We start from the raw sequence: 25,580 nt of genomic DNA on the forward strand, positions 1-25,580 counted from the left end.
GACTTAAATTCAAAAGGGTGGAAAGTGAGCAAGCAAGCTGGAAAGGGGGTGAGGAGAGGGCACAAAACAAATTTGTAGAACTCAAATACAGAGTAGGAGGGGAATGAATAAGCACCTAGTTACTCCCTTGGTAATATTGAAAAATTCAATCTCATTGTAAAAGGAGAGAGGAAAAATGCATGCACGCGTGTATACACACACACACACACACACACACACACACACACACACACACACACACACGGACAGAGAGGAGGGCTTTGGCCATGCATAAAGAGGCAAATATTTTAATAAGGGAAGAAATGTCAAAACAGAGAACATTCTGAGACAGCAGAGAACTGGCACAGAGGGAAGCATTAAACTCCTGTGGAGGCTGTCAAGCATCCCAGTGCACACAGGCCCTGGCCCCAGATGGGACCAGAATAAAATAGGTCCATTTCTATAAGACAGGAAACTGCTCCACAATTTAAAGTCATCGGCACCTTTGAAAAACGAAACAGGCTAAAAAACAAAAGAAGGGCCAGTTGGTAAAGCACTTGCCTTGCAAACATGAAAGCACGTATTTGATCCCCAGAATACAGGTTAAAAAAAGCCCATGTTGTTGTGTACACCTGTAATCCCAGCACTGGAGAGACGGAGACAGGAAGATCCCTGGGGCTCTATGGCCAGCCAGACTTGTTGAGCTCTAGGTTCAGTGAGAGGCCCTGTCTCAAAAAAATATACAGTAGAGAGCAACTGAGAAGACACCCAATGTTCACCTCTGTCCCCAGCATACAGGCATCTGCACACATAGACACTGAGTAAGAAAAGAAAGAAAATGGAAATTCTTTTAAGAAAACATTTTAATATTTAATGTTTATATATATATATATGGATGGTTGTGGGCATGAGTGTGTTTTACGTGCACTCGAGTGCATGAGTGTGTGTCTAGAAGGGGGTGTATATGTGTAAGTGTATGCATGTATGTGGGGGTAGGGGTGTGTATGTGTGAGTGTATGTGGGGGGAGGTAGCTTGTGAGCCAAAAGAGGGTATTAGATCCTCTAGAGATGGAGTTACAAGTCATAGGGACTGAACCCAGGTGGCTGGAGACATGCTCTTGACCATAGAGCCATCTCTCCAGCCACAATGGATGCCACTAGTACATTCTAGATAATGCACTAACATAATTCAAACTTTTAATAAAGGGAAAAATGTAATCTCTTAAATGAATACTCCAAACATGCAAATCATTCCAATTTTTTTTGTTGTTGTTGTTCTCAAGAACATCCCCTAGTAAATTTGAAAGACAATTGCCCTAACCTGATGCCTATTTAAAGCAAACAACCAGGGTGAGTGGTAACAGAGACATACACAGGGCACCTCATTAAGTCAAGAACGAGTTGAAGATGTAAGGATGTCATTAACACTCAATATTGGTCTTCAGGCTGCAGTTAAGACAAAAACTGTTAAAATGTAATGATAGGAAACGGAGGAAGAAAATTACACGTATTTGTACCTAATGCGATTATCTTCCTGGGAAAAACAAGAAACTAGAGAAACAGCAAGAATTGCTAGAATGTATCACAGCGTTTGGGAAATAGGCATTTTTTATATTATTTTCTCTTAGAGCATGTGATGAGTTGTGCATCTTTGTGCCTATCTGTGTTGCCAGAGTCAGCAGAGGCCAGAGCTGTTAGATTCCCCCAGAACTGGAGTTAGAAGTGGTTATGAGCTGCCAGATACGGGTGCTGGGAACCAAATCAAATGCTCCTAGCTATGGAGCCATATTTCCAGTTCTTATTTCTTTGTCCTTTAAAAATGTGTTTGTGTGTGATGTATGTGAATATGTATGTATGTATGATGTTCACTCCTGCGTGTTTGTGTGGGCACACATGTGTCACAGCACACATGTGGAGGTCAGGGGACAACCTTCGGGGGTGCCCATCCTCACCTTCTACCTGTTTGAGACAGGGTCTCAGGGTGTTTACTACAGCACACATCAGACTGACTGGCCCTGGGGGTCTGAGGATTCTCCTCTCTGTCTTCCATCTTGCTGTGGGACAGTAGGTATTATGTAGATTCTGGGGATCTGAACTCAGGTCCTGGTGCTTGAGTGGGAAGTATTTTATAGGTTTTTGCTGGAGCAGAGCAGATATATGAGAATGGATATATGCTTCACATGCTTTACTCACCAGTTTCCACAGCCTGAACTCATCAATTTAAACCATTATCCAAAGCAAGAAAGGGAAGAGGATTACTCCCCCAGAATTACTCTCCTGGGCATTTCCTTGGTTACCAACTTTCAACACTGCTGATTATTTTGCCTTATATTTGAAATTTACTTATTTTTAAAAGCACATTATTAAAGTGTGACTGATTTATAAATAGTTACAGACACATGAGTTTGGAAACATGTAAGAAGAATCGAATGATGTTATATACTCATTTGTACCTAAATCTGCCTAGAGTCTCTGATTAGATATTATGTTTGACGTGTGTGTGTGTGTATGTGTGTGTGTGTGTGTGAGAGAGAGAGAGAGAGAAAGAGAGAGAGAGAGAGAGAGAGAGAGAGAGAGAGAGAGAGATACAGCTCTAATTTTGAAAAATGGCATTCATATCCTCAGGTAATTTCATGAAATATTGCATTCATGAAGTAAGAACAGGGCACCTCAGCTGAAGATTAGTAGAGACCTGAAAGACTCCTGAAAACAAAACACAAAAGCAGAAATAGAATGTTTAGAAAACAAAACTACAGATATATCCCAGATCACAGCTGAAGGACAAAAGAGGAAAATAAAAAAGAAACCCCCCCCAAACGCATTAAACAATCAATTCATAAAGAAGATTCAACAGTCAAATCTAAAGTTTTAAAAGTGGAACTTACACACAGGAACATATGATGGGGGATGTCCTTCTGTATGCTGTGACTATACATTTTTTTCTATTGGTTGATGAATAAGGTTGTTTAGGTCAATGGACAGGCAAGATATAGCCAGGCAGGAAGTATAGGTGGGGCTACCAGATTAGGAGAATTTTGGGAAGAGGAATGCAGACAGTGAGTCACAGAGGAGACACCACGTAGCTGCCAAAGGAATAATAGTCCAGACCATATGGATAAGCCACAACCTTGTGGCAATACATAGTTTAATAGAAATGGGTTAATAGTTAAGAGAGAGCTAAGAAACCCGAGCTGTCGACCAAACAGTTTATAACTAATACAAGCCTCTGTGTGTTTATTTGGGACTAAACAGCTGTGGGACCAGGCAGGACAGACTTCTGTCAACAAGCATACACACAGGCAAGATGCAAAACTGTGCAGAAATTCTCACTGGAATGTTTCTATTGGATGATCAGTACAATGAATAAACACAATCTACTCTAGAACCCAGTATCATGGAAACTGGGCAGCTTGGATCACATCCAAATAACCCAGAAACAGGGTGGCTCTGGAACTCTTAATAGCAGTGCTGTTAGAACACAGTAGACTAGAGTTGCAGATTCTGAGGTACAATCACTCAGATTTGGAATATGTCATTCAAAAATTTTAGACATGCACAGACTAAATTACATAAAGATATGCATTAATAATATGAGGACATACAAAGAAAAGAAAGATTAGGAAAAGAAAAGGGGTTAGGGATGGGGGAAAGAACAGAGGAGTGAAGGGAATGAAGAAAGGAAGGAAATGGGGTAGGGAGGGAGGAAAGAATGAAGGAAGAGAATACAGGATACAGGAAATCCATCAGAAGAGAGACATGCAGAGAATGCCAGATTTCTGCAAGAAGGCAGCAAGTCCTCCTGCCAGGGGCCAGCACACCTGGGATTTTCTTATGGAGATCAACCAGCCAAAACACCCAAGGTAGTTAAGAGAATTGAGGAGAGCCACATTCATGTGGCCAAAGGCTTTGGGATAATGAGCTGAAGAAAACTATATAGAGAACAAAGGAAGTAAACAAACAAAAACTGATAAGCCCAGGGTGGTGGGGGTATGTGAATGAAAAGGAAATAACTAGAGTATATCATGTGGATAGGCTATAATTGCTAAGTGTTTTAAAAAGATGTGAAAATTACAGTGGTAATGGGAGATGGAGGTAAGACATAGTAGTTAGTAGTTCGTCTTTGTCCCAATTGCTAAATGGGCTTACTAGTTTTCTCTCATAGTCATATGAGAGGAAGGAACCTCAGTCAAGAAGATGCCTCCATAAAATCTGGCTATAGGCAGACCTGTAGGGCATTTTCATAATTAGTGATTGATGGGGGAAGGTGCAACACACTTTGGGTGGTGTCATCCATGGGCTGGTTGCCCTGGGTTCTGTAATAAAGCAGGCTGAGCAAGCCACGAGGAACAAGCTAGTGAGCAGCATCCTTCCATGGACTCTGCATCAGTACCTGTGTCCAGAGTAAGCCAAATAAACCCTCTCCTCCCCAAGTTGCTTTTGGTCATGGTATTTCATTACAGCAATAGTAACCCTGACTAAGACACTGACATGGCGCTGCTTGGATCCTCCTGATTGGTGAGACTGTCTTTCGTAGCTGATGGTCTAGATGGCTCTTGGCTAAGGGGCTCCTAGATAACATGAGTGTGGGATCTGATGGGCAGAAAACTTAAGTCAAGACTATAGAGTTAGAATCCTTTATCCCTTCCCCAGCTTCTAGAGAGAGGAAAGGAGCTAGACATTGAATTCCATTACTATTAGTCATAGATTGAGCCCACCATGCTAAATGAAACTTCTGTTTAAAAATATCCCAAGAGAAGGTTCAGAACTCATGGAAGTTCCATCTACCTGGTGCTACAAATCCTCAAAGTCTGTTCCCAAAGGCATACTTTCTCCAGGAAGGCCCTACCTCCCTCTTAAGTTTTCTACAACCTTAATCTGCCACCACTGGAGACTGAATGTCCAAACTTGTGAGCCTACGGGAGCTATCTCTCATCCAAAGCACAACAGCACCTCTCCTCCCATTGACTTCGTGCATTTTGTATTTTACAATAATTAGTGATGTCTCAGGAAGTGTTTTCTGGAGTTCCGCATATTCTAGAAAAGTATGAAGCCTAAAGGGTGGATGTAGGAACACAAGAATTCCTGTAAGTTGGACACAGAAGCATGGGTAAATCTCTGGAGACCTGACACTTGTCAGGGGTGTTGAAATGAAGCCATTCCTTTTGAGACTGAATCTTTAAATCTTTGGAGTGTGAAGCTAACTCTGGGTAGTTAGTGTCAGAATTGAATAGAATTGTAGGGAGCCCAATTAGTGTCAGGCAATCAGAGAGCCAGAGTTAATTCCTTATCTACCACAGAAGAAAGTTCAGAAGCAATTCCTAACTCTCAAAAACCACAGTGTACAAGTAGAGCTATATTAGAGATACAGAAGTGAACAAAAACACTATATAAGGCCAGGCCAAGTGGCTCATGCCTGTAACCCCCACACTCAAGTGGCTGAGGTAGGATAATTGCTTTGAGTTCAAAGCCAGCTTGGGCCACATCGTGACTTATTGCTTTAGACCTAAGGAAAAAAGAAGACAGGGGAGATAGCGTGGTCAGTTGAGTATTTGCCTTGGAAGACTGAGGACCTGGGTTCAGTAGAACTCAAATGAAAAGGCCAGATTTGCCTGTGGATGCTTATAATCCTAGCACTGGGGATGGAGAGACAGAGGGATTCCTGGGGCTGGCTAGACAGACAACCTAGCTTACTTGATGAGCCCCAGTTCAGTAAGAGACATTGCCTCAAAAAACAAGGTAGACAGTGCCTAAAGAATGACTCTCAAGGTTGACAATGGCCTACATACATACATACATACATACACACACACACACACACACACATGCACACACATACACATATGTGTACCTGTACACATGGGAACACCTATACAAACACACACACAAATTTAAAGAAACCATAGCTATACCACTGGAGAGCAGGTAGAGCCTCACAGAACATACACTTGACTTTTGAGACACACATGCATGAAATTTTTATAAAGTAAAAAATATAAAATATGTGCCATCTTCATAAAATATTAACAGTGGTTATCATTGGACTGCGTGGTAACTGATAATCTGATCCTCTGTTGTATTTTTAATTTTTACAATGAATATTAAATTTACAATGAACCCAGTATAAATTTTACAATGAATACATCATTACAAGCAGTTTTTACAATATGATTTTAAAAGTCTCTGGGCTCCTAGTCTCCACCACCCTTGTTCTTTTTAGCTGGCCTGGAAGATGACATCTAGGGGAAAAAATCTATCCCCTTTCAAAATCTCTAAAGACAATTTAGGGAGCTCCAATTCCATGGCTGTCAGCCTCTTCTCCACCCTCCTCATATTCTTTAGTTTTGAAGTCTCTGCCATTTGAAGTTTCTTCAAGCAAGTATCCCTGTCTCTTGGAGATGACAGACTGTAAGGAAATTTGATTTCCCCTGCACAGTAACTCTTAAGAAAATACTGCAGGGTTTGATGAATGAGGGTATTGACATCCTCCTTTCACAGGAAGCTTGATAATCAACCCTACTGCTTCACTGAGTTCCTCTTGCAAGTTCTTGGTTGTAACGTGGGGTTCTTTGGCCCCAGCCTGGTCCTGCAACCACTTCAGTCCCAAATAAGCACTCAGAGGCTATATTAATTATGAAACTGTTGGCAGATGGCCAGTGGCTTGGGCTTCTTATTGACTAGCTTGCTCTTAATTATTAACCCATTTCTATTAATCTAAGTATCTCCATGTGGTCTTATCTTACCGGAGAAGGGCCCAAGCCTCTTACTCCTTCCTCCGCTACGTGGCGACTGCTAAGTGTCTCTGCAGAGAAGAGAGCGATTTCCTGTTTGTCCCTGCTCATATCCTGATTCTGCCCAGCTTCGTCACTTCCTGTCTGGCCAATCAGCCAATTGGTGCTTTATTCATTAACCAATAAAAGAAACACATGCACAGAAGAGCATTCCCCATCACTTGGTCTTCATAGCGAATGAATTTAAGTGATGGACTAAGAAGAGGTCTATAGGTCAAATTAATGACACAGGAGAGCAAATGCCCTGAGCACCAGGGTTGAAGGTGCTTGGGTAAGGAGCAAGAATCATCCTTTAGTCTTTTTGAGACAGGGTTTTCAAGCAGCCCAGGCTGGCCTCCAGCTTTGCTAGGTAGCCAACGATGATCTTTAACTTCCATTTCTCCTCCCTTCACCTTCTGAGTGCCAGGACTATAGGTGTGATATATCATGCCCTGTTTATGCAGAGCTGGGGATGGAACCCACATCTTCATGTGTAATGGTGGACACTACCCTGGAGCTGCATCCATGCTTTTCTCAGAATGCAAGTTAAAGATAATCATGGAAGATGAAGCAAGCAATATGGGAAAAAAATTGGAAAGATCTGGGTCCCCGGGGTCTTTTCTCTTTGTATTCTTTGTTGACAGGGGTGCAAGGTCATTTTCCTCCTGGGGTGAGGTGGGCCTTGGGCATAGAAGTGGCATTCCATAATTAACTTTAGTAATATTTAGTGTAGCAGTTTGAATGTGACACATCATCCATAAGCTGGTGTGTTTAAAGCATGAGGTTTCTGGGTAAAAGTGTTCCCGTGACAGAGAGAAGGAAACGGTGGTGGGGGGGAGTGAAAGCGACAGAAGTTCATTATATAAATGCATGAAGCTGTCAAACAATTGTTTTAAAAATGGAACCTTTAAAGCTTCTATTAATAACCCAAGCATGACTAAAAGAAGTTCAGCCAGACCAATAAAGACGCAGGGCTCAGAAATGCGGATTTTAGGATCTGCATCAATTTCTAATAATCTGGGACGCAGTGTGGGGATCCTGATAGAGGGGCCGATGCCAGGAAGGGAAGCTGCGCTTTAAGCTGCGTGGAAAATAGGGCGCTGCACCTAAGACCCACTGAAGATAAAAAATGCTGGCGTAAAAAGAAAGCAGGGCCAGGCCTGAAGAGATGGCTCAGCAGTTAAGAGCACTGACTGCTCTTCCAGAGGACCAGGGTTCAATTCCCAGCACATGCATGGCAGATCCCAGCTGTCTGTAACTCCAGTTCTAGGGGACCTGACACGCATGCACACAAGATTAAAAAATAAATGCATTTTAAAAATTACTGGTGTACAAAAGGCTTTGAAGTCCTGAAGTGAGCCCCCAACTCCAGTCTCTACCTGAGTTTCCACCCTTAGGGTCCTTTTATAAGCAGTTCTGTGTCAAAAGCCAGGACTCTGGCTGCTCCAACAGGCGAGGCTTGAAGATCACCTATACAAATCTACCAACTGTTGTTTTTATTTTGTATACAAAGTATCAGACAGCTCAGGCTGGCCTCATACTCACTATGCACCTGAGAGTGACCTTGAACTCATGATCCTCCTGTCTCCACCAACTGACTAAGCGATGGGATTCACCACTCCCAGTTTTACAGGAAGTAATGTATGCCACTTCCTGGCTCACAATAACGGGGTCAGTGATACTTCTACTGTGGTTAACCAGGGTCCCAGCTGAGCTACAGGATGCAGATGAGAGAGTGGGCCAGGAAAGAGGAGGTCTCTGAGAATCAGGGCAAAGAATGTGGGCATGCTAATGAAAGAGGTCTCACAGCTGTGCCCCCCCACCTCTGATCTCTGGAACAGGAGAGGGGCCTGGGGGAAGCTCTCTTCAGGGGCATCCTGCTCTTTGGTCTGGAAATGAGGCCACAGTTGGGAAGCTGTTCATGTGACTTTTTCTGCTGGGGCGGGTTGACCTCTGCTCTAAGATGCAGTAACTAGCTCATTAATGTGTTTCTGAAGTCTTTTACCTGTCTGTGTGAGGGGGTGTGTGCATGCCTCTGTGTGCACATGTGAATGTGTGTGTGTGTGTGTGTGTGTGTGTGTGTGTGATGGCAGAAAAATGTGTGCATGTAAATGGAGAGGCCAGAGGTCAGCATCTGACTCTGCCCTCTATTTCTGAAACAAGGTCTCTGGCTGAACTTGGAGGTCCCTGACTCTGCTTCACTAGCTAGGAATGGAGCCCTCACTCCCTCCAGCTCTGGGATCACAAACATTATAACTGTGCATCACTCAGCTTTTATGTGAGTTTGGAGGATGGAGCTCAGGTCCCCATGTTGCATGGAAAGCATATTACTGCCTGAGTCATCTCCCTTTGCTTCCTTGTTTAAGAAATGATGGGAATGATGGAAGAGCCAGAGCCTAGGGCCCCTGTCTACATAGAGAGGACATGTGTGATACAGCTAAGACTCAGAAGAAGGATAAGCCCACATTTTCCCATCTAACATTCTTTTGTAACCACGGTTGTGAGACAGATAAAATGCCAGGACTCTGGCATCCTCAAGAGGCTAGGCTTGGAGTCACCTCCTGCCCCCCCAATATACCATTACTGTTTTTGGTTGTTTTTCAGACAAGGTATTATGCAGCCCAGGCTTGTCACAAAGTCAGTATGGAGTGGAGGATGACCTTGAGCTCCTGATCCTCTTGCTTCCATCTCCTAAGTGTTGGGATTACAGGACAGCTCCACTCTGCTCCACTTTTTATGATGTGAAGTTTGGAATGCAAGGCAAGTCCTGCATGCTAGACCAATACTCTACTAACCGAGCCGAATCCCCAGATCTCCAGTAGGTCAGCTAGACACAGGAGTAACAGTGAGAAGCAGAGGAAGGAGACTAAATCAAGACATCAGGAAGAGGAGCAGATAAAGGAGCTCAGAGAGATGGGGCTGGACAGAAGGTTCAAGAGGTTAACAGCACTGGCTGCTCTTCCAGAGGACCTGAGTTCAATTCCCAGCAACCACGTGGTGGCTCACAACCATCTATAATGAGATCTGGCATGGAGGCATCCAAGCAGGCAGAACACTAAATATATAATAGATAAATAAAATAGAGGAAGAGTGTGGGGGGTGGTGGGAGGATGGGGTTATGCATAATTAAGCAATCCTGGTCAAAGTGAGGTGTGATCATCATTGTCTGAGCTATGGTCACGCAAGGTGGTTCCAAACACTTGTTATTGTAGCTTGAGGGTAAGCCAGTCCTCGGGAGATGATCACTCCTGCTTCAGATGCAGTGTCACCACAGTGGACAACTGTCTTCTCCTGGAGGTGCTGTGGCCAGGGAGGATTCTGTGTGAGGAATCCAGGGTAACTACAGGAGTAGGACAATTGACTTATCGGTGTCTTCAGCCTTGAAGGGAGATGAGGCAGGCGAGGGAGGACTCGGTCCTTGTGTGTTCACATGCCCGCAGAGTGATTGGACTCTGAGCCAAAGGAAAAGAGGCAGATACAGGATGAAGATGGAGATGCCAGGTTTTCCTGCTGCTTTTAGTCACCCTTGTGGGACCAAGCGAGGGGTCAGTGCCTCAGCAAGAGAGGCTTTTATGTCAGTTTTATGCTGCAGGAATGAAGGAAGCTGAGGGGACGAGGGAGCCAGCGACATATTTCCACCCAAAGAAATGCGGACGCATCTGGGTGACGTCCACGCGCAGAGCGGAAGTGGGCTATTGTGCTGTTCTCTATGGGGGCTGTGGATGGAGTGCGCCCCACAGATGGCCTCACAGCCTCCATCTGGGGCATCCTAGCGAGGAGGAACACAGTGCTCTGCCGCCAGGCCGGCAGGAGGCCAAGTGCTTAGTCCTTCTGCTCCCTTCCTGTGGGAGGGAAGGCGGAGGTGGAGCTGGAAGCCACAGGAGCAGCTGATGGCTCTTCCCTGAGTGAGAAATGAGGTTGCAGCTGAGGCTGGAGTGGCAGGGGGACCAGGGCTCAGGCTCAGGAGAGGTCTGCAGACAGCAACGGCTATGGGGAACTCAGAGGACTTCTCATCAAACTGGAGTGAGGTCATATATGAGGCCACCTATGGATGTCTGCCGGGAACACTGCAGCATGAGGAGTAACCAGACAGTGACCCAGACGAGGCGGGAGGCTACAAACCAAGGCCCTGGGATTCCACTTTGGTCACTGGTGTGATACACTCACTGCTCCCCACACCCCAGGGCAGCCATCTAGGGAAGCTGAGAAAGGCTGTAGGCAAAGAGGTCAAGAATCTCTCTGAGTCAGACTAGGAATTTCTAAGGCACTGTGTATGTAGTTTTACAAATGGAGCTGGGAGCATGGCTCAATGATAGAGCACTTGCCTAGAATCCTCCCCATGAGGGGCTAGGAATGTGGGAGCTGGGGGCATGGTAGAGCACTCACTAGAATCCATCTTTGTGGAGCTGGGGGTGGAGCTCAGTTGGAAGTGTTTGTCTAGCAGTGCAAGGCTCTCAGTTCAATACCTGGCACCACACAGACACACACACACACACACACACACACACACACACACACACACACCAATCAAATTAAAACAAAGGAAAGAAAGAAGAAAGAAAAGAGAAATCAAACTCACAAATGGGACCACGTTGAATTCAGACTGGAGACGAAGTTGGCTTTCAGAGGAAGAATTTTCTCAGAACTCATCCATGCAGTGTTGCTCACACCTGGGAGCAGCTCACCAGCAAGCCCAGTCCTCCCTCCCCTCCCTCCTCTCCCTCCCCTCCCTCCCCTCCCACTCTCACTACAGCCACCTCGGTAGGAAGTCCAGTTAATAAAAGACATTGAGGGAACATTTCTTCGCTTCTTCCTTTAAGGCGGAACTTCTTAGGCATTCCCGAGCTCATTGAACTTCTTGCACTGAAGTCAGCTTCCAAATGCTGCCCCGGGGCTCCCAACCAAGTCTATGAAGGGCCTCCCATGAGGATGAGTTACACCTCGCCTCACGAGCTGCCTGTTCTCAAAGTCCTTTGAACGGTCCACTGCACAAGCAGGTACATGTGGTGGTTATGCTGTTCTTAGCAGTTAAACAAGCTTGTCACCACCTCTTTCTGGCCTGAGAACATGCCAGAAGAATGACTTGATGTTACAGGAAGGAGCCCAAGGTTCTCACAAGGAATGAAGATTGCTTCCGACTGCCCGTGCGCCTGGTAGCAGCACTTATTTTTAGAGTCACTTTGGCAACAAAAAGAAAAAAAAAAAGAAAAAGAAGGAAGACGATAACCTAAAATTCTAACTAGATGTTGCTAGGTGTCAGCCTACATTTTCCTAGATTGAGAAAGTCGGCTGGACACTTTTGGGGCCTTAAAAACTCAATTGGAACAATAGGACAAAAATAGCTTGTGTTACTTAGAAAAGACATTGGGAGATCTCGTATCAGAATTTACCACCTTCCCAAGTACTAAAGCAAAACTCCATTTCCTTTCTTCCTATGTTTTTCCCCCTTTGTCATAATAATGATTGATCCATGGGCCTTGGCCGTGGTAGGCAGGTACTCTATTTCTGAGCCACACTCCAGCCCCTCAATAGGGAATTCTAGGAATGTGCTGTGCCATTGAAACATACTCCCTGGATTCTAGACAGGGGCTATACGACAAAGCTACATTCACTATTTCCATTAAGTTAAGAAGCCTGTCCTTTTATGTAGTCCACCCTTACAATCTTCCGCCTCAGCCTTCCAAGGAACTATCATAACAGGAGGGTGCTTCTTTTCCCAGTCTGTTTACTTTCTCGTTAACCTAACCAAAGTGAGATCACCATACATTCTTACATTTCAATAAGCAGAGACGTCAGTAAGGGTTGGCTCCGAACCCAGCTTTGTGTCTAAACACCTGTTTTCCAACTGGAAGGTTTAGTGAGAACCATGGGAGGATGGTTAGCTACTTTCTGGGTTGCTGTGACTAAGTACCTGATGTCCAAGTTAGATGTAATTATCAACTTGACAAAGCTTGGAGTCATCTGAGAGGAAAGCCTGGGATGAGGAACTGTGCATATCAGATTGGCCTGTGAACACATCTGCAGGGTAGCGTCTTGATTGTTCACTGATGCAAGAGGGTTCAGCCCACCACTGACAACACCATTCCCACGAGCCTGCGAGCAAGCTAGCAAGGAGCTTTCTTTCCTCCATGAGACGGAGCAGAAAGAAGTGAGCCAAAGTTACATTCTGCTCCGAACCCAATTTGAGTCTTCCAAACATACCCTTTGGGCTTTGAGAGTGGAGAGTAAACAAGGAATGGGAAGAAAAGATAGGAGAAGGAAAACACAGCACATTCTGGAATAATCTGGACAGGGGATCTAAGCTCAGATATGGGGTGCAGATTTGTTATCCCCAGCTATTTGGGAGGCTGAGGCAGGAGGATTGAGGGTTTGAAGTCATCCTATACTTCACAGTGAGTTTGATACCAGGCAGGGAAACTTGTAGTAGAACCCCCATCTCAAAAACAAAGGTCTGGAGACCAAAATAGTTTGGTGGGGCAAGGCCTTGGGGCAAACCCAATACTATACAGAAAAATGAAAAGCTAACGGAATAAAGGCTATAGGGGCCGTGGAGATGGCTAAGTGGATAAGAGTTTGAATCCTCAACACCGACATAGAAAGTTGGGTGTGGCAGCTGCACACAAGCCTGTTACCCTAGCCTGTAATCCTAGCACCATGGGAGACAGAGACAAGATGGCTACCAGCCTAGCTCCAGTTTCAGTAAAAGATCTTGTCTCAAGCAAGCAAGGTAGAGAGACTGATAGAGTGGGTTACCTTACGTTCTCTTCTGGCCTCTGCAAACCTGCACACATGTGTATATACATCACACAGGCATGCACATGTGCTGTCATACACGCACACACACACACACACACCAAAACCAAAAAAAAAAAAAAACCAAACCAAACAAACAAACAAAACCAAAGGGCTGAAGCCTATATTTCCCAATCTGCTGCAATAAAGGAATCTAAACCCGCTTGCTCTCCCTTCTGCCAAACTAACTTGATAAAATTAATGGTATCTTGCTCTCCCAATTTATGTCCAGCTATATCTCAGAAATCTCACTTTTAACTCAAGGGTAAAGTGTCTCCCATTTTTAAAAATCATTCAGTTTTATATAAAGCTCATCTTCTCTGAGGCAACCCACCACAACGGAGCTCTTTGCTAAGGTAAAGGGCCATCTCTGCTACATGGTTCCGATTAATCTCCCTGCTACCGTGAGCTGTCACCGTCCATGCTGGCTGATGGAGACAGGTCCCTCTCCTCTTGTCAAATGGAAGAGTGATTACTTTGCAAATGCTGCTGTAGCCTCAGGGTGCTGCCCAGGAATTTTGCTTCCAACAGAAAGCTGTAAAGTTGCAGCCTGAATGTTCAGTGCAAAAGAGGAATAGTGAGCTCATCAGGCTATTGTTCAAGGGACCAGACAATGTCAGGGGGTTGAATTAACTTCACCTCAAAGAAGTGTGTTCATCATGACTACAAACATGCTTCCATTCTGTCACAGTTTCTGGAGAGACTGGCATGAGTGAGGGTATCCTTCTGTTCCCTGCACAAATAATCCCTTGACACTAAAAAACGTCTCTGCTTTGGACAGGCAAGATGGCTCAGTGATAAAGGTGCTTGCAGCCAAGTCTGAGGACGTGAGTTTGATTCCAAAGACCCACTTGGTAGGAGAGAGCTGTCTCTTACAAGTGGCCCTCTGACATCCACCACACTTGTGCTATGACACTCATGCACTCACACATGTTCACATGTACACAAAAGTAGGTGTTAAAAAATGAACCTCCCCTTTGTCATGCCTGTAATCCCAGCTATCAGGAGGCTGAAGCAGGAGGATTATGAGATGAAAGTCAGCCCAGGCCACCCAGTGAGAACCTAAAATCTAAAAGCTGTGTAGCTGTACCTGAGGTTCTGTTCTTCCTACTGCTTCCTGCAGTTGACACTTGGAGACCTTTAGAGGACACTCGCTGTCATTGCGTAAGTCCTACACTCTGAGCACTAAATCGGCCAATGGCAGAATATGCTGTGCAGGCTAGGCCACTGGCTGAGAGGTAACCAGGTATCTGGAGAACCATGACAGGCTTCATTTGGTCCAGCACAGATTATCATACCAACTTTCCTTTCCTGTCCTAACCCATCACCACACTGCAACTGGCCAGTCTCCTACAGAATGCCAGGAACACCAACAACCCCTGCCAGTGTGTGGTATGGCTCTATGTAATACTCAAATTCAGGCAGGAATCCTTCCTCTTCCCTAGTTCTCCTCTCCTCCTTGCTGTACCTCTTACTCTGTGAGTGACTATGGGCAAGGAACTGAGAGGATCTGTTTGCGAAACAAGGACTAGGGCTGGACTCAGTGGGTAGGGGTTGCCACAACGTGCAAGGAGCCCTGGTCCTGTCCTCACACCGCACAAAGCAGGTGTGTGGTGCATGCTTGCAATCCCAGCACTTGAGATAGATAGACAGGTAGAGAAAGAATATGAACCAGGTGCAAAATATACCTCTAGTGACCTCTGCCTCCTAAGAGCCCGTTCATCAACAGGTTAACCCATCAACAGGTTAACCCATCGACGATGTTAATGAAACCACCTCTCAGATGATGCTGCCATCTGGGAACCAAGCCTTCAGTCCATGAGATGTTAGAGACATTTGATATATAAGTGGTAACAATGCACACAGAAAATTAATTCCAGTGTGAGTTAAGGTCCACACGAGATTTCCCTCCAAGACAATCATAAAATCCACCCTTCTTTCCATACATCTCCACTAACCCAGACAGGATTAGCACACGAACTTGGGTTTGTGTCTCCAGTCAAGCTGTGTGTGTGTGTGTGTGTGTGTGTGTGTGTATGTGTGTGTATGTATATGTATAGATATGCGTGTGTATGTATGGATATGTGTGTGGAGGAGAGAAGTGGGTATGCAGTTGTGCACAGGTACATGTGTGCACATGTCCGTGTAGAAACCCGAGGTGCACTTCACATTCCATTCTTTGGGTGCTGGGTCTCTCACAGACCTACAGTCCTCTGGTATGGGTGGGCTGGGCCTCCAGCAAATCTTAGGAATCCTCCTGTCCAGTTTCTACCAACTCTGGGACCGTAAGCCCATGACATCAGGCTAGGGCTGTTAATATGGATTCTGAAGATGAGAGCCAGGTCCTCATGCTTGCACGGCAAGCTCATTTCTCACTGAGCCGCTTCTCCAGCTCAGCCAACAGATTCTTCCCAGATAAGAGTCTTATCATTTAACCAGGACTATCCCCGTGGAAGTACCTACCATAAAGCTGAACACAGTTAGTGCCTAAAATATATATATGCTGATACATAGAAAAAGATGACTATTTTAAAGCCTTAAAAAAAGAAGTCTGTTTTGTCACGTAAAGCCTGCCTCTTGTGTAAGCTTGTCACGTTCCCCCAGGGAGGGAAGAGTAGCCTTCTCCCCTTACATATATCTCAGCACAGAATGTGAAATCTCAGCAGCTATGCACACCCAGGGCAATCCTTTCAACTAAATGACTCTCACAGGCTCTGACACTCCGGTACCTTATAATTTATCATCAAATTATATGTTGGATTAAGGATTGCTAATTGTTACTCATCATCTTGAATTGGTTATTAACGAGCAGTGTCACTAATTACAAGGTCACCTAACACAGAATGGGGAGGTCCCGCTGTCAATTCACAGAAAATGCCTGGCACGGTGTTCAGAAGAGGCTCCAAAAGCAAGGTGCGGTGAATTCCCCTTACAAACATCACAACACCTCGTGTCCCTGGTTCTTTCCTGGTGAGAGTCTTGGGGTCTCACAGCTGGAAAAAGGACCCCTGGATCAGCAGGTGTAAAGCTGAGAGCTCCGTCACTCAGCTGCTGAGCTAAGCCAGGTGTCTGACTACATGGTATACTAGCCTGGGGCCCTCAAGGCTAGATGTATGCTCCCCTCCATTCTCATCTTGGCTGATGTTTCACATACATGCACATAATGTTAACTAATAGAATTTAGTTCATTTGAAAGGATTGCATTTGTGTGTGTGTGTGTGTGTGTGCATATGTGTGCACTCATGCATGCAGAGGCCAGAGGTCAATCTCAGATGCCCTTCATGATACCATCCACCTCAGCTTTTGAGACAGGGTCTCTCACTGAATATGGAGCTCACATATTAGGCTAGGCTGGCTGGACACGGAGCCCCAGGAGAATTTACCTATTTCCTCCTTCCCAGCATTGGGATGACAAAAGCCAGGTCTTGTCCATGCTTGCACAGGAGGTACTTTGTTGACTGAGGCATCTCCCAGCCCCCATTCTCTTTCTAATTATTTATGAGACCCGACCTCTCTCCTGAACCTCATTTGCCACTTACCCATGTATCCATCAATGTTTCTGGCATCACCTCTTGAGTGTCAAATGTTCACTGGACGCCAGAGGACCAGCTACACAACAGCCAGCGGTGGGTCTGGTTTGTAATGCATACGACACCCAATGAGTGGATAAGGAAAGGCTACCTCCCACTAGGAACGCCAGATGGAAACACTGAAGGGTGGTCCACCTCAGAAAGTCCCAGACCTTCTTAGGACACTGACTGTATGGCATTTATAGGCTTAAGGGAATTCATATGTAGGGTCCTAGCCACTTACACAGCTTCTGGGGACAAGTGGGCTGTGTCTTTCATGAAGCTATCAGAGGCTCTTTGCTGGTGCCGTTGTGCTGCCTCTCTTGAAAATGACTGGGGACTAAAACAGAGATTCTGGGGCTTTTCCTACACAGATGCAAAAGCTACGACCAGGGCATTACAAACTCTCTTAACCAAGGAATCTCAGAAGAAAGGACTGAGGACGTGTGCACGGGATTGGATCCCAGAGCCTCTGAGAAGACTTTCTGTGTCGTTTCTCCCAAGTGCCCCAGTCCCACAATACAACCAAGGATCACAGAAGTCCACAACTCGCATCTGAGAAGCGCAAATCAAGGCTATCCTGGGAACGGCAACAATATCCATGGTGCACAAGAACGGAGCCAGGGTCATACCCAACTGCCAAATGCCATCTGTTGTGTTTAATCTGTGTGTGTGTGTGTGTGTGTGTGTGTGTGTGTGTGTGTGTGTATGCGTGCGTGCATGCGTGAGTATGTATGCCTGTGTGTTGCAGTCAGAGGACAATCCAGGTGTCAACCTTCATTTTCCGCTTTGTTTGAGACAAAGGTCTCTTTGCTGTTGGCTACTGCATAAACCAGACTAGATGATCCACGAGTGTCTTGGTTAGGGTTTCTATTGCTGTGAAGAGACTATCATGATCATGGCAACTCTTATAAAGGAAAACATTTAACTGGGGCTGCCTTCCAGTTCAGAGGTTCAGTCCATTACCATCATGACGGGAAAGCTTGGCAGCACACGGGCAGGCACCTTGGTAGAGAAGGAGCTAAGAGTTCTACAACTGGATCAGCAGGTTGCAAGAAGAGAGTGAGCCACCAGGCCTGGCTTGAGCTTCTGAAACCTCAAAGACCACCCCACAGTGACACACTTCCTCCAATAAGGCCACACCTACTCCAGCATGGCCAAGCATCTCTATCCTTCCAAACAATGTCACTCCCTGTGAGCCTATGCAGGGTATTTTCATTCAAGCCACCACAAAGAGATCTAGGGAATCTTCCTTTCTCTGCCTCCAGCATACTGTACAAGCGCTGGGCCAGGGTCTGGAGAGATGGCTCAGAGGTTAAGAATGCTAATGCTCTTTCAGAAGACTCAGGTTCAGTTCTCAGCACCCACATCAGGCACCCACAGCTGTCAGTTGCTCCAGCTCCAGGGGATCTGATGCCCTCTTCCTGCCAGCAAAGGCTCCTGCGTGCAAATAGTGCACACAAACTTATAGGGCATGCTCACGTAAGCATAAAAACAATAAATCTAGAAATCTTTTTTTAAAGTGCTGAGGTTACAGACGTATGCTCCTGCATCCAGGTTTATGGGGGTTCTGGATAATGAAACCCAGGTCCTCACCAAGTGTTTTCTCCACTGAACCATCTCTCCAACTCTGCAATGCCACCTTGATGCATGTCACATGTAGTGGTTGAAAGCAAATGCCCCCCAAAAGGAGTAGCACTATTATGAGGTGTGGCCTTGTTGAAGTAGGTGTGGCCTTGTTGGAGGAAATGTGTCACTGTGTGGGGAGGCTTTGAGGTCCCTTTTGCTCAAGCCTTGCTCAGTGTGACACTCAGTCTACTTTCTGTTGCCTGCAAGATATAGACATCTCAGCTACTTCTCCAGCACCACGTCTGACTGCGCGCTACCATGTCCCACCATGATGATAATGGACTGAACCTCTGAAACTGTAAGCAGCTCTTCACAGCCACAGAAACCCCGACAAGACAATGCAGTCCTTGACACTGGAAGTCAGAAGATCTCATAAAAAGTTCTGGTAACAATTTCTCTTAAAAAAAATCTAGGAACCTAGCTGGGAATACAGCTCAATTCAATAACATATGCCCCGTGTACATAAAGCCCTGGGTTCTACCTTCAATACCACATAAATTCAGCACTCTGGAAGTAAAGGCATAAAGAAAGAATTTAAGGCTCTCCTTAACTACACAGAAAGTGCAAGATCAGGTCCCCATTAGATCCTGTTTCAAAAGGCTCTGGGGTAAAGAGAGCTTGTTGCTCTTGCGGTGGGACTGTATTTTGTCACTAGCATCTGGGTGGGGGGCTCACAACCGTCTGTAACTCCAGCTCTAGGGGATCTGATGGCCCTTTCTGAATTTCATGGGCACATGCACACATGTAACATAAACTCACACAATAGAGTTACATGCACACCAAAGGGAGACTGTCTACAAGGCTGGGGGTCAGCCATTTGGGTCCTCTGTATAGCACTGTGCGGGGCTGGGCGCAGGTGCCTCCTTGCGCAGGATGTGTTTTCTAACCACCCTTGACTGCAACCTTTCCATGAGGCCTTTGTCCTCCTGGAGGCCTCCTTCCCACTCCCGCCTGAATCTCAGCCATGGGCAACTAACGGCAGCGAACCAACGGGAAACCTTAGCAAACAGCTTGTCAGATCAAATGGGGGGGGGTGACAATATAGGCTGGGGGTGGTGGTTCAGGTCTGTCATCTAAGCTGTTCTGGAGGCAGGAGGGTCACAGGCTCCTCTCTGGTCTAAAGAATAAGTTCAAAGCCAGCATCTACAACTTAGAAAGAGCCTGTCCCCAAATAAAAAGTAAAAAATGAAACAAAGGGCCGTGAGGTAGATGGGTGGTGGAACCCTTGCCCAGTGTTCCTGAAGCCTTAGCTGTTTTTTTACTGGAGGCATGTATGTGAGTCTGTGTGGGTTTATGCACACCAGTACAGTGTCTATGGAGGCAAGAAGAGGGTATGGTATTTCCCGTAGCTGGAGTTACAAGTGGTTGCTTGCTGCCCAGCGTGGGTTCTGGGAACTGTGTTTGGGCCCTCTGCTAGAGCAGCAGGTACTTTTAACCTCTCCATCATCTCTCCAGCCCCCAGGGTGAAACTTCTTATATTACATCCCCTACCAGGAAATCTGGTATCCAAGGCTTTATTTACTCTATGCTATTTGGAATATGACAGGCTCCCTGTACCCTTCAACGGAGTATAATCATAACCACTAACATTTTGGCATCACTGGATGGAGGAGAAATTACCATGTCCTCATGATTAAGAAAGCACATTATATCAGCTTAATAATATCAGAAGGCCCATAAAAACTCCTTTCCGACAATTAAATCTCCCTATCAACCATTAACAAATTAAGTGTCTGGTAAGTAAAGACGCACAAAGAGGAGACCACCGGCGCATGCTTCCATTTTGTACATCAGAGATTCGTGTAATATTAATGGCTCGGGATCGCAACTCTATGTTCTTGAGTCTTTAAAGTGCATATTAATCATCTGGTAATGTGACAGTAACTTGAGAGACGCAGGCTACGGTTTCACACAGAGCCTTCCCACTCAGACTGGCCCATGTCTGCTGGCCATTCCACCTGGGCAAAGGGTGTAGCTCAGGGGTAGCGCTCTTTCTTAGGATCCGTCAGTGAGGGAATGAAGGCGTGGCTCAAGGTAGAGCCAAGTATCCGTTGAAGGGCAGGAGTAAGAATGCCCTGGTGTAAAAGACCTAGAATCCTCCAGCGAATAGCTGGGGGTATGGATCAATGTAGAGCTCTTCCGAGAATTCTCCATGGAATTCTGACTCAGGGGCCTGACTCAGGAGAAGAGAAGCACCTGCCTAGAATCTTCCAGTGAGGGGCTGGAGCGTGGCTGAGAGGCAGACTACTTGCCTGGGATGCCCCGGTGAAGGGCTAGCAGTAGAACTTGTGTTTCCTGGCTCTGAGATGCAAGCCGCTCTTCTCTACCAGCCATGGTGGACTCCCCTCTGAAATGACGAGTTAAAATCAATCTTGTTCCAGGCAGGTGTGATGGCACACACCTTTAATCCCAACATTTGGGCAACAGAAGCAGGTAAATCTCTTTGTTTCAGGCCAGCCTGGTCTACACAGTGAGTTCCAGGACAACCAGGGCTGTTACACAGAGAAACCCTGACTCAAACAAACAAATGGAAAAACAAACAAACAAACAAACAAAAAACATCTTGTTTTCCTTAAGTTGCTTTTCTCAGATACTTGTCATAGGACTTTTGAAAACTAACATTTTGTTTATCACAAATTTGCAAACCAAGACAGAACCCACACCCACCTATAGAAAGTCCTTGCTCCTGTCCCTTGCTTCCTTCTTGCTTTCCTGCTTGATATGGAAAAACCCTTTCACTAAAGCCAGGCTGAGAGAAGCTGCCCTTCCCAGCTCAATTGACTGAAGACAGAATTAATCCTATTTTAAGAGCTGGGGACTGGACGATGGCTCAGTTGGTAAGGTGCTTGTCCCACAAAAGTGATGACCTCAGTTTGATCCCAAGAGCCCACATAAAAGCCAGGCGCCACAGCATGTGTTTGTAATCGCAGGGATGATTAAATGGGAGGCGCATACAGGTGTACTCTGGAAGGTGGCTGGCCAGTTTGGGACTGACAAGATGGTTCTGCAAATAATGGTACTTGCTATGCAAGCCCGGACGCCCCAGCTTTGAGCCCCAGAATCCACATACAGATGAAAGGAGAGCACCGACTCCTCAAATTGTCATCTGACCCCCACGTGTGTGCCATGGCCCCAGTACACGTCCCCCAACAATAATAAATTAAATAAAATTTAAAACAAAAAGTCAGTTTGACACTAGGCTCAACGATGCTGCCCCTCCCCCACGTCATACCCCAAATCTCTAGAGCCTGTGAATGTGACATTATAGGAAAAAAAAATCTTGGCAGATGTGATCATATTACAGACGTTGAGGCGAGAGGTTGAGATAATTTAGTGTTTTCACACAGGTTAGCCAAGGGTGGGTAGATAGGTAAGACCGTAGAATGTGAGGCTATGTAACACCCGAGGAAGGATGAAAAACTGTATTATTAGCAATTTCAAACTTTCATCGCAGCCATATGAAAGCGACGCCTAAGAAGTGCAGCTGCTGCAATAAAATGCGATTGTCTATCTCTCTCAGCAAGGAATTACGATCCTAAGGCACCATCATTCCTCAGGGAGCTGCTTGGACACCACTGAGCCAGCCTTCGCCAGCCATTCCCAGCCCTTCCCCGCGGCTCAAGCTGACCCTGGGGCCTGGGCTTTCACTCTGCAGCAGATTTTTAGCGGCCCCACCAGAGCTTACTTGCCACAGACCTGATGGGGAGGGAGGGGTCCCCGGCGTCCCACCAGTCTTTCGGGGGGCTGATGTACATGCACCACAGCTCCCAGCTGTACCCGTGGGCAGAGTTCTCATAGCGCTGCACTTCAAAGTTGTCCTGTTTGATGTTGTCGATGGAGGGGAGGATGACCCGCTTCCGGTTCTCCTGGATGCGGGACAGAACAGGCTCAGCCCTGCGAAGCAGAGAAGTCACAGTCAAATCTCTCTCCTGGGACATGCATCAGCCAGAAGGCTTCGAAAACTACCAGAAATGAAGAAACTCAAAGGCTGGAGCTCAGGAGGAAGCCGAGGTACTCAGAGGTCCGTGACCTGCCCAAGTTTGAGCATGGGACGGCCGTGTGGGCTTCCATGGTTTTGTTTTTGAGACACTTTCATGGACTCCAGCCTGGGCTCAAGGGCTGTGTAGAAGAGGAGGGGCCTGAACTCTTGATCCTCCTGTCTCCACTCCCCTGGTGCTGGAATGGTAAGCGTGCCCCACCACACCCCGTTCCTGTGAGCCTGGGGATCCAACCCAGGGACTCCTGCATGTCAGGCACGCACTCAACCCTCCCTAGCCCAACTGTGTTTTTATTTTAAGACTGTTCTGCTAAGCTCCCCAGGCTGGCCATGAACTTCTGTGTAGCCCAGGCTGTCCTAGAACTGCCAGTTTTCCTGCCCCTGCCTGATAAGTGTTGGGATTAGAAGCGTGCATCAGCCTCCAACTTAAATGCTCCGTTTATATGGTGCAAGGGATGGAACCTAGGACTCAGTGCAGGTTAGGGAAACACTCTGCCAATGGGACCATATCGAAGCACACTGCATGTGTTTTCAAGTGTGCGGTAAGCCTCTCGTGCCTTCATTCACAACAAAACCACTATAATGCTGCCTGTGCACAGGAGAAGCAGTGCCAAACCCTCAAGCCCCTCTCCATCTCTCCTTTTTTCTAGGAGTTATTTTTATTTATGTATGTGTCTGTGTAGGTATGTGCTTGTGAGTGCAGTGCCCTTGGGGGGGGGCAGAAGGGGGAGCCAGATCCCCAGGAAGCTGGAGTTCCAGGTGGTTTGTAAGGTGTGGATGCTGGGAACCAAACTCAGGCCATCTGTAAGAGAAGTATGTGCTGTGCCATCTCTTCAGCCACAAGCCTTTCTTTCTTTCTTTTTTTTTAATCATAAACATTGTTCCCACCTCTGTATGATTGGCAGTTTTACATGGTTCCCCATCAGAGCACTGCCTACCACTTTTCGTTGCCAATGGGTTTTATTTTTTTCTTTTTCTTTTTCCTTTTGCTGGGACTAAATTTCCTATCCTCAAATAGGTCATTCCTGTGCTGGTTTTAATGAGCAATTTCATTAGTTTCTTTGTGTGGGCTCGACTATTTTTGTTGTTTTAATTGATTATCTAATTGATTGCTTACAGAGATCTGATTGGTCTGCAGCAAAAGGCTTGGAACTAATTAAACCCAAAGTCGGGCAAATCTTGACTCCCAGCTGTGCCTCCTCCCTCCAGGCTGCAGCAGGCTTGAACTGGCTCTGATTTCAAGGTGTTAGCTGCCTGGCTTAGCCCAGAGCAGATGGTCAAGCTACAGTGTGCCTGTGAGGCTGATCCCAGGAAGGAATCACTTTCCACATTCTAGAAGCTAAAGATGGCTCATGGAAGCCGAGACATTAATCTTGCAGCTTGGACCAGAGCGTAGACTTTGGAAAAGAGTCAAGTGGAAAAATCCCATTTCTTCGTGCTCTTTGGAAGAATAATGAGAACTTACAGCCTGCAACAATCTCTTTTCATTTGCAGCTATTGAATTACCTGCTGGCTCAGCTCATCTTTCTATTTAAAATGAGCAATAAAATATACCCTGGGCCGTTGACTGCCTTCGATACTTTTTACACGCACATGGTGGAGGTGGAAGCCAGGGGAAATTATTCTCCTCAGCTTCTACAGCTTCCTCCCTCACGCCTTCTCTGGAGAGATTCTCTTGGGTGTGTGTGTGGGGGGTGCCCTTGGCAGCCAGCAGAAGGCAGAGTCACTGAGGAACTCAGCTCCTATGTCACCTGTCCAGAGAAGCCGTGCCTACTATGCCTATTTTTTCCAGTGAGGAGGCTCACTTTTTCTTCTCTTTTAAAACACATTCTTACTTTTTAAAAAAAGTTTTGGTACTGTATGTGTGCAGTGACTTTTGTGTGCACATATCCATGAGTGTGAGAGCATACGTGGACTAGTGCACGTGGGTGTGCTCACATATGCCGAAGCCAGAGGTCAGCGTGTCATCCTCGATGCCTATCCACCTTTTCACTATTTTTTTAGAGATTTATTTTTGTTTGTGTATACGTGTGTATGTCTGTGTGTGGGACTGCGTTCCCTTAGAGCAGGCATTACAGGAAGCTGGTTGTGAGCTGCCTGATGTTTGTGCTGGGAACTGAACTCAGGTCCTCTGGAAGAGTGGCAAACACTCTTAACTATTAAGCCCTCCATCTTTTTCTTTTTCTTTCTTTCTTTCTTTTTTTTTGAGGCAGGATTTGTCACTCAACTTAGAGCTCATGGGTTCCACTAGACTGGGTGGCCAGTGAACCACAAAAGTGCTCAGACATTTCCCCAGTCACTCTTCTGCTTTTTTAATCGAAATACAAAACTAGTATTTTAAGTTAGTCTTCATAGCAATGGCTTTCATTGTGGTATTGCCATCCGCAGACTTCGTTACACTTTATTCTTCCTCTCTGTGTGGGGTGTATGTACACATGTGTAAGCATTTGCCTGCCTGTGCATGAAAGGAGAGACTGGAAGAAGATGTCTGGTGGCCTGCTCTATAACTTTTCACCTTATTAACTCAAGACAGAGTCTCTTAGTGAACCTGGAGCTAGGCTGGTAGCCAATCAGCCTCAATGAGCCTCCTGTCTCCACCTGTGACAGCATTGGGGTTACAGGCACACACAGGGCTATCCCTGGATTTTTTTTATAACACCAGTGCTGGGGTCTGGATGAACATCCTCGTGCTTACACAGCAAACACTTTATGAAATGAACCCCCCCCACACCCATCACTTTCAAACAATGTTTCTACAGCTCAGGAGCTTGGTCTCCCTCTCCATGACTCTTTCTCATTTCCTAACTCCACCCCAGGGTGCCCTGTGGTCATGGGACCTGCTGTGTT

General features: G+C 46.0%; 1 protein-coding gene and 1 long non-coding RNA gene across 4 annotated transcripts in view; one reads left to right on the forward strand and one right to left on the reverse strand.

Moving 5' to 3' along the window:
- Nucleotides 1-25,580, reverse strand: part of Galnt17 (polypeptide N-acetylgalactosaminyltransferase 17) — a 397,683-nt gene that overhangs the window by 155,275 nt on the left and 216,828 nt on the right. For both annotated transcript variants that reach the window (XM_040731689.1, XM_040731690.1), the window contains exon 5: nucleotides 22,433-22,630. In XM_040731689.1, coding sequence (XP_040587623.1) covers nucleotides 22,433-22,630 — 198 coding nt within the window. The remainder of the gene's footprint in view (nucleotides 1-22,432; nucleotides 22,631-25,580) is intronic.
- LOC110342795 lies at nucleotides 18,994-24,298 on the forward strand. 2 transcript variants are annotated; one of them, XR_005871098.1, is made up of 2 exons: nucleotides 18,994-19,121; nucleotides 23,853-24,298. It is a non-coding gene; the product is annotated as an uncharacterized LOC110342795 (long non-coding RNA). The 2 variants fall into 2 exon arrangements; XR_002384960.2 differs by lacking the exon at nucleotides 18,994-19,121 and adding an exon at nucleotides 22,628-22,920.

The sequence above is a fragment of the Mesocricetus auratus genome, unplaced genomic scaffold (genome assembly GCF_017639785.1).
Source record: "Mesocricetus auratus isolate SY011 unplaced genomic scaffold, BCM_Maur_2.0 Super-Scaffold_100025, whole genome shotgun sequence".
Classification (NCBI taxonomy): domain Eukaryota; kingdom Metazoa; phylum Chordata; class Mammalia; order Rodentia; family Cricetidae; genus Mesocricetus; species Mesocricetus auratus.